Below are 12,818 nucleotides of genomic sequence, written 5' to 3' on the forward strand. Positions count from 1 at the left end.
AATCATAAGATATGGCCACCATTCCAAGGTTGTTTCCATTAGGGTCATCATGTTCCAAGACCACAGGATGTTTCACACACAAAATATTGGCATCATATTTCACTACCAGCACCCTAAAACAGTACTGTTTGTGCCATGGCTGATGGAAACTACTTTGGGTTACACCTGATCACTTCCAAGGACCAGATCTAAGTCCATGGAGTCAAGCTAGGAAAACAATCAATCTCTGACAATATCTTATACCCTTGGAACTCGGGGTGATAATACACTTAAGATATTTAATCTGAGGCACAGTGAACCCTATTAATATAATAGGAGACCAGGGATAAGAAGAGAGTTAGATGATAAAAAATCTTCCTTATGGTGGAGGTTAGGAAGAAAGAGATGTCTAATTAAGGTTTTCTTGTTTCCTTTTCTGCATTTTAATTTCCTTATTAGTTCAGTTCAGTCGCTCAGTCATGTCCGACTCTTTGCGACCCCATGAATCTCAGCAGGCCAGGCCTCCCTGTCCATCACCACTCCCAGAGTTCACTCAAACTCATGTCCATCGAGTCAGTGATGCCATCCAGCCATCTCATCCTCTGTCGTCCCCTTTTCCTCCTGCCCCCAATCCCTCCCAGCATCAGAGTCTTTTCCAGAGTCAACTCTTCCTCAAATTTTCACTTAGTAGAAAGAAGTCCAGAGCCAGCTATAGCTCAGGGAACAAAGGCAAAATAATCCACACATGGCATAAAACAAACTGGAAAAAGAACCACATCAACATTGATGACACTGAAGAACAGGCTCAAATGACTAGCAATGAAGCCTAAATAGTGATCAGGAATAAGAAATGATGAGCCACAACCAGAAGTTTCTAAAAACAACTATTCCCTCACACTTCTGGATTCTATCTCCCTCTGAATGGCACATTTTTCTGTCCTAATAAAGTCAAATAAAATTCAAAAATTGCTAGTCTCTGTTCCCAAAGAAAGACCAATCTTCTATATGGTGTTTCCACTTTCTGGGAGGGTGCATAATGACCAACATTGAATTCAACTATTGAGAAAACCTGAAAATCAGTGAAAAAACTGTGATCTCGTTTTTCAAAAAAAAATCTTTGGGGGCAGCTTCTCATTGACCATCATGATGAAAGAAGTAAATGTAAAAGAATAACACAAAAAATAATATATATATAAACTTTTCAGAAAAGAAACTCCCAGGAGTTCATTTTATACCCTGTACAGTTTCAGAAAGCATACCATTCTAAGAGGAAGTCAGTTAGGTCTTTTTTTTTCCTTTTTTTAGTTATATGTAGGATCTGGGTGTGATTAACTATTGGTTATCTCACATTTCTTAAAGAACATTCTCAAAAAATTACTAATAGAGTTAAAACAATGTTTCAAGGAGATAGAGATAGAAATAAAAAGGACTCAAGAGAAATAGAGTCAATTTCTCTCTTTGTGTTATGGTAGTCTGTATAATTGGAGAAGTCAATGGCACCCCACTCCAGTACTCTTGCCTAGAAAATCCCAAGGACGGAGGAGCCTGGTAGGCTGCAGTCCATGGGGTCGCTAAGAGTCGGACACGATTGAGCGACTTCACTTTGACTTTTCACTTTCATGCATTGGAGGAGGAAATGGTAACCCACTCCAGTGTTCTCGCCAGGAGAATCCCATGGACAGAGGAGCCTGGTGGGCTGCCATCTATGTGGTCACACAGAGTCGGACATGACTGAAGCGACTTAGCAGCAACAGCAGCAGCAGTCTGTATAATGTTCCTCACTGCCTCATTTTTGAAATATAAGGGGAGACATGTATGCCTTCCTTATAGTGAAAATAAATACAAGATTAAAAAACAATTAAAGGATAAGATAGAAAAATAAGAATGTTTTAAAATCTAAATAAAAATGAACAATTAAGTATTATGGGATTTTTGTTAGCATTAGAAAGCTAAAGCAATCAAAGAGAAATAAAACCAAGTAATTTAGTACCTCAAAGTTTTCTTTAATTCTAAAATAAACATAATCAAATCTAAATAAAATTTAAAATTCAGAGGCTAATATGATAGCAGTTACAGAGAAAAGAGATGTAATATTAAAATAAACATTAAAGTCTAATATGAAAATCTGAAGTGTGCAACTCAGATCAAGAAGAAATAGGGACTTCCTTTATGGTCCAATGGGTGGGAATCTGACTTGCAGCAAAAGGGACATGGGTTCAATCTCTGGTTGGGGAACTAAAATCCCACATACCTGGGACAACCAAGCCCAGTAAGCCTGAGTGCTACAACTATTGAGACTGTGAACTCTGCAGTCCACATGCCATAACTAGAAAGTTCATGTGCTGCAATATCCCACATGCTGCAACTAAGATCCAACAGAGCCAAATAAATAAATATTTTAAATAAAAGGAAGAAATAAAATGAGAAAGGTGCTCCTTTTACAGATTGAAGGTTACAAACAGAGGAAAGAAATATAAACCCCAGATAAAAATCAAATGTATAAACCATCTAAAAGATAGATTCACATTTCTTAATAACAGATTCCTTTTGGATTGGCAATACATTAAATATTTCATGGATAGAGAGCCAATGGAACAGAGAAAAAGATATAGCTCTATTTTTATCAGTGGGTAATTTGACTCAGAAGTTATTTATATTTACAGCTTTAAATATCAGGTATTTGGTTGTAAGACCAAAACAGTTGGATCCCATGTATCAGAAGGTATATATATTAAAAAAAAAAACAAAAAAAAACACTGCCAAAGCAGATAATGTTGAAAGTAGAAAAGAATAACTTAATGCCTCCTAGTTGGATATGAGGGGCTTCTCAGGTGGCTCAATGGTAAAGAATCCGTCTGCCAATGCAGGAGATGAGGGTTTGATCTCTGGATCAGGAAGATCCCTTGGAGAAGAAAATGGCAACCCATTCATATTCTTGCCTAGGAAATCCTATAGACAGAGGAGCATGGTGGGCTACAGTCCACTGGGTTGCAAAAAAGTTGGAGAAGACTCAGCGACTAACCAACAAAATTGATTAATTGATTTCTACATTGTGATGACAAAAGTTACCTGTCCCTTTTCCATTTACTTGTTAAAAATTTTTCTTCTCAGTAAATGTTTTACTGCTTCCTTCACATCCTTATTCCTGAGACTGTAGATTAAAGGATTAATGACAGGAGTCATCACTCCATAGAACACAGATACAAGTTTGTCAGTAGCATCCATGTCATCTGAATTAAGTGTCTCTTTAGACTTGGGCTTCATGTACATGAAGAGAATGGTTCCGTAGAATATTATCACCACAGTCAAGTGGGCTGAGCAGGTAGAGAAGACTTTGCTTCTCCCCTCAGAAGAGCGAATTCTGAGGATGCTGATAATAATTAACGTGTAAGAGATAATGATTAACAATAATGGTGTCATTGTGAATAAGGTTGTGGCCACAAGCATGATGAACTCGTTACCTGAGATATCAGCACAGGCCAATTTCATGACAGCCAGAATTTCACAGGTGAAATGATTGATGACATTATTCCTGCAGAAGGGCAATTGTACTACACACCCAGTTTGTACTGCAGAGTTGACAACTCCTATGATCCAGGAGCCAGCTGCCATGGGCACATAGGAACCCTTGCTCATGATGACAGAATATCTCAGAGGGTTGCAAATAGCCACATACCGGTCAAAGGCCATCATGCCCAGGAGCACACACTCTGTTGTCCCCATGGCCAAGCCAAGGAACATCTGCACAGCACATCCAGAGAAGGAGATGGTCTTTTTTTCTGAAAGGAAGCTCACCAGCACGGGGGGAATGGAGACAGTGGTGTAGCAGATGTCCAGGAAGGAGAGGTTCCCCAGGAAGAAGTACATAGGGGTGTGAAGGTGGGAGTCTAAGATGCTAATGAGAATAAGGGTGCCATTTCCCAGAAGGATGACCACATACATTATTAAGACTACCACAAAAAAGAGTAGCTCAAGCCTTGGATAACCAGAAAGCCCCTTCAGAACAAATTCCACCAGAATGGTTTGGTTTTCCCATTCCATCGTATGGTTTCTTTTTCACCTGTAATATATTAGAATATGTTAAGATAAAATATGTATTCTACTATGGTTATATTCAACTATGTACCAATGTAGAAGTACCATATACTCATAGGAAGAAAAGAAAATATAAAAAGGAATAGATCAAAGAAAGAAGAAAAGAAATAAAGTGGACCAAATAGAATAGAGAGGGGGAAGGGAAGAGAAAAGAATGTATTTCAAGCTACAAGCAATACGCCATGTAATTTATTGAATCTCATCAAGGTTCTGGGAGAGAGGTATCATCATCCACATTTTACAATAAATAAATCAAAGCAAAAATATTAAGTAAACTTAATTAAAGGTAAATTCAGAGTTGAGGTAAGATTCAAACCCAAGTCTTTCTTGCTGAAGCCTGAGCTTTTTGGTCGTTTGTTACCACAAGTTAACTAGAGTTTAAAATAAATTCGAGTATTGCATTATGTGTAACTGAAAAATAAACTATTTTTATTGGCTACAAACCACCACTGGAGAAGGAAAGGGCAACTCACTCCAATGTTCTTGCCTGGAAAATCTCATGGACAGAAGAGCCTGGTGGGCTACAGTGCATGGGGTCACAGAGAGTTGGACATAACTTAGTGACTAAACAACAAAGCCCCACACAATAGATTAATGATCTTGTCACTTTTCCATGTTACACTGCTATGATTATTATCTGACTTGTCCATTAGCATGAAAAATTCATTAAGGCAGGGACTTTTTCTTGTTTACTTCTACAATACCAATACCTACAATATAACAGACACAGAGATAAGAGGTTCAGAAATATTTGTTGAATAAATGAATACAGCCAAGGACCAAATGACTAATATTTCTTACTCTACTAATTATTTTATTTGTACATTACCTCATTTAGTCTGAGAAGCAACCCTATTAGGCAATTATTCATATTATTAGCATTGTCATTTTCATTATAAAAAAGGAAGAAAATAAGTAATTTGCTTAAGGTCAAGGTCAAGGTCATAGCTAAATAAGTGGTTGAGCCAGAACTTGAATCCAAGCCATATGGCTATGGAGTTCAAACTTAATTGTTCATTTGCAGAGAACTTGACTCACAGTCTAGAATATCTTGTAATCTAATAGACAAGACTAATATTTCAAAAGAAATATCAGACCAAAATAGGTTTAATATGGTGATTTGAGAGCACTTTAATTCTTTATATTTTGAAGGGAAATTATTCATTCTGTGACAAAAATATATCTATTAGTGTATAATTCTTCATAATTCTGTAGTCTTCCTTTATGAGTAGTTCTATCTACTTTTTCACTGCTATTTTTAATTGATTTTTCTTTTCATGAGTTCCACAAGAGGTCTTCCCATATTACAAGTTTTCTCCAAAAAAAAAAATTTTAATGTTTTTGGAGAGATTTGTCCTTTCAATTTTGTTTCACTAATGTATGTTTTTGTGTTTGTAAATTTCTTTAGGCTTATTTGGCATTTTATAATTTCATGAAATAAGAAAAAATATTTCTTAATATTTTATCTTTATCCTCTTCCTAGTTCTGAGTCATTTAAAACTTTTTTAAACTTTTAAAAACATTTTAAAACTTTGTTTTACTATAGACTTAGATTTTGCTATAAAAGGTTCTTGTTAATGGTTTCCAGATAATTTTTTTCTCCTTCTGTCTTTAATCCAAATGTTATCTAGATATGTATATCTAGTGATCAGATATTTTTATTCCATTTTATTATATCTAATTCATTTTTTATGATAAAAAATGTGACCTGTATATCTATAGTTATATATTTTTGGTTCTATTTACTTGATCCATGTTGCAAATGTCAACAAAAAATATGAATTCTCTTTGGGTGAGATAGATATATATATATATATATATATACACATATACATACATACATATATCTATATAAAAGAAAGTGAAAGTGAAGTCGCTCAGTCTTGTCTGACTCTCTGCAACCCTGTGGACTGTAGTCCACCAGGCTTCTCCGTCCATGGGATTTTACAGGCAAGAATACTGGAGTGGGTTGCCATTTCCTTCTCCAGGAGATCTTCCCGACCCAAGTATTGAACCCAGGGACACCGCATTGTAGGCAGGCGCTTTATTGTCTGAGCCACCAGGGAAGTCCCATATATGTTGAAAGGAATGTTTAAGAAACTTAGTGACCAAATTCCTAAAGAACTTCTGCTCAGAGAAATAATATCGCTCACTGTGACTTATTCTCTAGGTAGCACTGCACTGATGTCTTACAGGGACGAGCCATGGTTTCATTTCTAATGACCTTGCCTTCTAAAGGTAGGGAGACAGGCATTCTTATACATTCTCAGTGAACACATAAATTGGTGCATCCTCTGTGGAGAACAAATTGGCAGTGTTAAACAGAATCATAAAGGCATGCGTATAACCTTTGACTACAGAATTTACCACTAGGTAATTACCACACAATTATGCCTGTGCATATGTAAAGTAATTTATTTAAAAACTGATTCATTAAAGTACCATTTGTAATAGCAGATGTGGAAGTAAATTAAATTGCTATGAGAAGGGGACATAGAAATAATGAAATACCGGTCTGCTGTTAAAAAGTTTAAGAGACTTTTTGTGCATTGATATGGAAAGATTGTCAAGAACTATTAAGTGGAAAACTAATATTCAGAACTGACTTCCCGGTGGCTCAGTGCTCGTCGACAAGAACCCCTGGAGAAAGAAATGGCACCCCACTCCAATATTCTTGCCTGGGAAATCCCAAGGACAGAGGAGCCTGGTGGGCTATGGTCCACGGAGTTGCCGAAGAGTCCCGTATTCTTGCCTGGAGAATCCCAAGGACGGGGGAGCCTGGCGGGCTGCCGTCTATGGGGTCGCACAGAATCGGACACGACCGAAGCGACTTAGCAGCAGCAGCAGCAGCAGGACATGGTTCGGAGGAGGCGATGGCAACCCACTCCAGTACTTTTGCCTGGAAAATCCCATGGAAGGAGGAGCCTGGTAGGCTGCAGTCCATGGGGTCGCAAAGAGTCGGGCACGACTGAGCGACTTCACTTTCACTTTTCACTTTCATGCATTGGAGAAGGAAATGGCAACCCACTCCAGTGTTCTTGCCTGGAGAATCCCAGGGATGGGGGAGCCTGGTGGGCTGCCGTCTATGGGGTCGCACAGAGTCGGACAGGACTGAAGCGACTTAGCAGCAGCAGCAGCAGCAGCAGGACGTGGTTTAATTACTAGACAGACATAGGAATGTTCAGAACAGTATATAAGGCACAGTAACATTTGTGTATAAATATTTTAAATATATGTGTGTGTTAGTAGCTCAGTTGTGTCTGACTCTTTGCGACCCCATGGATTGGAGCCTGCCAGACTCCTCTGTCCATGGGATTTTCCAGACAAGAATACTGGAGTGGGTTGCCATTCTCTTCTCCAGGGGACCTTCTCCACCCAGGGATTGAACCCAGGTCTCCTGCACTACAGGGAGACTCTTTACCGTCTGAGTCACTATATGTGTCTGTACACACAAACACACACGTGCACACACACACATACCAACATTTTTTTGCTCCTATGTAGAATACCTATAGAAAAATAAACAGGAATAGCTTGGTATCTCTAGGAAAGGAAATGAATAGTTCATTAACAGAAATGGAAAGGAGGCTGTTTACTGTATGTTGTTCAGTACCTTTTAAACATTTTGATCCTTGTGACTATAATACCTACCATAAAATAAATTACATTTAAGCTAAAGAGTTCTTGTCTTTGAGATGTATAACCTTTCTCCTTTCACTTTTCTGATGACACACTACATCAAACCATCCATTGCCATGGGACACAACTACATATAGTTAAAAACTGTTCTTATTCAGTAGCACATCTTAAATGGGAATTGCCAAAGACTAACAAGTCCTTTAAATATGGTCATAGTTTAATATTCAAGATACTTTCAGTAGTATCATTAGGATTTTCAGGCCCATATGGATCTCCTGTCCCTCCATCAAACTGCAAGCTATCCTCTGATCTGGTTTAGAATCTATACTTCTACCCCAGTCATTTCCTTTCCATTAAATGTGCCACTATCTTTAGGAGCTAGTAAGACTCCTGGAACAAAATTACAGCTGAAAAATGTTAGCTATTATTCTTGTTTCATCCACAAGTCCAAAGAGCCGTCCCTCTTCAGAATTGTTTGTTCATCTCTCTTTAAAAGGTACTTTGCTCTGAATCTCAGGTCTACCTTCCCAATTTCTGGACATAATTAGTCACCTCAGAATCACTCCAAACTCAACTTCATTTCTCCATTCTAAACTCATCTCCTATCCCCAGCTTTTAACATTTTGTAGCTTTTTATAAAATTTGCATTTTGTTAGAATTTTTCAGATTTTCTACGTTACTGTGTAAACTACTTGAGACCCCAAAGGGCAGTAGATACACGTGAAGTTCATTTAATAATGGAGGTTATACCTACACCTATAAAAATCATCTCTACAAAAACCTTTGTTCCATGAGCTGCCTCCATGCTACATGATATTCTACCAAACATATTACATGATATTTTTAGGAACACAGGCCTTGGAGGTAGGCTTAGTTTAAATGGTATCTCTGCCCCTTACTAAGCAGGGTGGCCTGGGCATATTTCTGATCATCACCTTCCCCAGCTATAGCAAGAAGATAAAGACAGCACCTGTACCATATATTTGTTGATAAGATTAAATGAGATAGTATATATTATACAATTACCACAGTAATGGTTTCCACTATTAGTAGTTTCCTTTATGCCACTCTATCACGGTTCTTCCTTTTGTTAGAAACTTTTTACATCTTTGAACCAGTCATTGTCTTTTCCATGGCCAGGTATATACAGCCGAAAAGTTTAATCACGTCACACACAGTGTTCTGGCAAAGGGTATTATGTTCATCTTACCATAAAATCCTAATACACTTTATCACAGTATATAACACTCCAGTCCTTTATCACACATCCTTTGGATGTCAACAAATTGAGTGGCAAATAGGAAAAATCACTCATAAGGTTCAATTCACTCCATTAAAAATAGGATTTTAGGGAAGCATTAGTATGTTCCTTCTCTTAAAAACATGGCTGATTTTTTTTTTTTTTTTTTTACTGAGACTGTGTTAACATTTTTAGCAAGCCTATAACATAAAAAAATAAATAGAAAATTCACTCATTTTTACAGTTATAACCTAATAAGAGAAAAACAAATATTAAAAATAGTCACCAAGAGTGTATGCAAACACACTAGTATAATGCTCAGTCAGGTCTCTTTCTGGCTATTCACTGCTTCGGTAAATCATCTATTTCACATACGATGTTTCTTTAACCAAATTGGTCATAGTTTTCCACTTCACATGTTTTCTCTGCACAAAGAGTCCCTAGCACAGTATCTGGCATGTAGTTCATCTTGCTCTCAGTTGACTGAGCCAAAGGAATCAGAGTTGCTGCTAGGGGACCAGGAAAGACTTCTTTGTTATGAATTTCATGCTACAGAACACAGAGTTCCCTCTCTACTGTGTGAGAGAGTGAGTGAATTGGCTCAGTTGTGTCCGACTCTATGCGACCCCATAGATGGCAGCCCATCAGGCTCCCCCGTCCCTGAGATTCTCCAGGCAAGAACACTGGAGTGGGTTGCCATGTCCTTCTCCAATGCATGAAAGTAAAAAGTTAAAGTGAAGTCGCTCAGTCAACTCTTAGCAACCCCATGGACTGCAGCCTACCAGGCTCCTCCATCTATGGGATTTTCCAGGCAAGAGTACTGGAGTGGGGCGCCATTGCCTTCTCTACTGTGTAGTGAGCCTTAATTAGCTAAAAATTATAACAGAGTGTTCAAATACTGTGTGCTACTCTAAAAAGCTACACACTGACACAAAGGAATTCATAACTACTGGGCAAATTCCATTCTGTTCCTTTACTCAAAGCCTTTGCATGTTAAACTGCTCTTGTGATCTCAAAAGTCTTTATTTTTCCCTACTACCTCTCAGTGACTAGACACTTAAGTTCCATTTCCAATATTTAGTCTCTCTTCAGTGAGAAAAACATCTGAATTTCAAACTTGACACATTTAACCCATCAGTCTAACTTTTGCTTGTAGTTGATAAGATTTGGTTCTTGTCTTTACAATAACTTACCTTCAAACCAGGTTCTGACCCTCTTTCTAGGTTGGACAACAAAAGATATTTTTATCTTTCTTTTTTACATGTAGCCAGTTTTCATGATTCCTCATTTCATGAACCTCTAAAGAGGCAGCTACTGATGAGTAATCATTTTGCCATGGAAATTCACTCATTTGTTGACATCTATAGAAGTATGCAGGTTGCAGGTATGATAATTAGGATAAATTCCTCTAGTTCAAATAAAGAATTGTTAGATTCCTCTAGTTCAAAATAGAAAGAAAATTAATATTTAGTAATAAATTTTAGGAATAGGACAGCCTGAAGCCCAGGCTGAAATACGACCCCATTGTGGAGACCCACAAATACCTAAAGAACATGCTTCAGGCTTTGGGACACAATTTAAATGTTCTAAAGGATGTTTCTAAACCTCTGTGCAAAATTTTCAATTGCTTCATAGATGAAATATGTAAAAACTTATGAGACTCCAGAAATAAAGCCCTGAAGACCTAATTACAGGAAGCCTATTACTCTGCTTCACACAGAATCAGGAGGAGTCTTGTGCAATGTTATCAAAGTTTCCCCAGTTGAATTCTCTCTCTGTCTCTCTCTCTCTATCTCCGTCTATCCCTCCCCTGGCTCTCTCTTACACACATACTCAAATTAACACACAAACACACCTACATCATATTTGAAGTATAAATGGTTATTACAGTACACAATTTCTTTATACATTTTTTAGAAACTATAGATTGTATAGGCATTCATTTTATATATTTAGCTTATTTAAATGCTGACTTTTTGAATAAACATATTGTAAATTTCTAAAACTGAGACATCCTGTAAAAGAAAAAATTTTTTTAATTAAAGAAAGAAAAAAAGGAAGGAAGCGAAAGTAAGGCAAGGAAAGAAAGTATATCCTTAGGCAATAAACACACAGAGATGTAAAGAACAAAGATGAAAATAAATTGAGACTTCTGGTTCAAGATGGCAGAATAGAAGGACATGCACTTATCTCCTCCTGAGAGAACACCAACATTAGACTAGTTGTTCAACAACCATCAGAGGAGGACTCTGGAACCCACCAAAAAGATACACCACATCCAAAGACAAGAAGAAGGTGCACAAAGACAAAGCTGCAGCGAGATGGTAGCACCATGATAAAATCAAATCCCATACCTGCCAGGCGGGTGACCCACAAACTGGAGAACAATAATACCCAATAAGTTCTCCTACTGTTGTGTAAGTTCTGAAACCCACCTCAGGCTTCCCCTCCTGAGGATCCAACAAAGGGACTGGGAATGAGGTAGAAATTGCTAGGTAGTCAGGGTAGGACTCTGAGACCTTGGTCCTGTTTTCAATAAACATCTCGCCCCGTTAACCTAAAACTATACCTTTTGTCCCGAATTCCTGAAATGTGTCCTTTGTCTGATAAATTACCATCGACTCAGATCCAGGAAAGATCAGTAATTAACATCTGTTCCAAAAGCTTGGGGGAAAAACAACTGGTGATCCATTCATCTTTAGCCCTTACATCTGGTCTACTTTTAAACGGCCAGGGGGCAGATAAAGGGTGGCAACTTAATCTAAGGATCAATATAAACCATTCAGTTCAGTTGCTCAGTAGTGACTCTTTGCCACATCATGGACTGCAGTATGCCAGGCTTCCTTGTCCATCACCAACTCCTGGAGCTTGCTCAAACTCCATTGAGTTGGTGATGCCATCCAACCATCCCATTCTCTGTCATCCCCTTCTCCTAATGCTTTCAATCTTTCCTAGCATCAGGGTATTTTCCAATGAGTCAGTTCTTTGCATCAGGTGGCCAAAGTATTGGAGCTTCAGCTTCAGCATCCATCCTTCCAATGAATATTCAGGACTAATGTCCTTTAAGATAGATTGGTTTGATCTTCTTGCTATCCAAGGGCCATAAAGATGTTAAGTTAAAATGTGATCTTTAAACTGATTGGTTAGAAATGACATATTTTAAGGACAACAGCCAACCAAAAATGCACAGATCAGTGCCAGTAAGTCCTGTCTTTCTGGGGGACTATTTACCCCCTCTCAGTGTTTATGCTGTCTATGCAAGGAGATCAAGCCACAGTCAATCCTAAAGCAAATCAGTCATGAATATTCATTGGAGGGACTGAGGCTGAAGCTGAAACTCCAACACTTTGACCACCTGATGTAAAGAACTGATTCCTTGGAAAAGACCCTAATGCTGGGAAAGATTGAGGGCAGGAGGAGAAGGGGATGGCAGAGGATGAGATGGTTGGATGGCATCACTGACTCAAAGGACATGAGTTTGAACAAGTTCCAAGAGTTGGTGATGGACAGGGAAGCCCAACATGCTGCATTCTATGGGGTTGCAAAGAGTTGGACATGACTGAGCAACTGAACTGTACTGACTAAGTGTCTGTGCTGAGAGCTTTGTACTTTTTTCTCTTTTAAAATAAATCCTATTCACTTGCATGCAACTGTGAGTGTTTGCATGTTCTATTCGTGAAGTTCAGCTCCAGAAATAAGAACTCACATTCCCATCTCAGGAATCTCCAGGGAATCTGGCCTTGAAGTTGGCCTTAGGCCAAATAACTAACAGGGAGGGAATGCAATGCCACTCATCAGCAAATAATTGGATTAAAGTTTTACTGAGTAAGGCCCTGCTCAACAGGGCAAGACCCAGTTTTTCCCA

At 38.3% G+C, this 12,818-nt stretch overlaps 1 protein-coding gene across 1 annotated transcript; it reads right to left on the reverse strand.

Annotated features, from left to right (window-relative positions):
- Window positions 1-2,719: 2,719 nt before the first annotated feature.
- On the reverse strand, window positions 2,720-12,818 carry LOC139184626 (olfactory receptor 13C2-like). Its single transcript, XM_070795217.1, has one exon. It carries the CDS (start codon window positions 4,018-4,020, stop codon window positions 3,064-3,066), a length of 957 nt encoding a protein of 318 aa, XP_070651318.1. The 5' UTR covers window positions 4,021-12,818; the 3' UTR covers window positions 2,720-3,063.

Source organism: Bos indicus, chromosome 8 (assembly GCF_029378745.1).
Source record: "Bos indicus isolate NIAB-ARS_2022 breed Sahiwal x Tharparkar chromosome 8, NIAB-ARS_B.indTharparkar_mat_pri_1.0, whole genome shotgun sequence".
In the NCBI taxonomy this organism is placed as follows: domain Eukaryota; kingdom Metazoa; phylum Chordata; class Mammalia; order Artiodactyla; family Bovidae; genus Bos; species Bos indicus.

Bases quoted from the DNA above. Each gene is read 5' to 3' on its own strand.
- LOC139184626 (XM_070795217.1), bottom strand. From the start codon at position 4,020: ATGGAATGGGAAAACCAAACCATTCTGGTGGAATTTGTTCTGAAGGGG.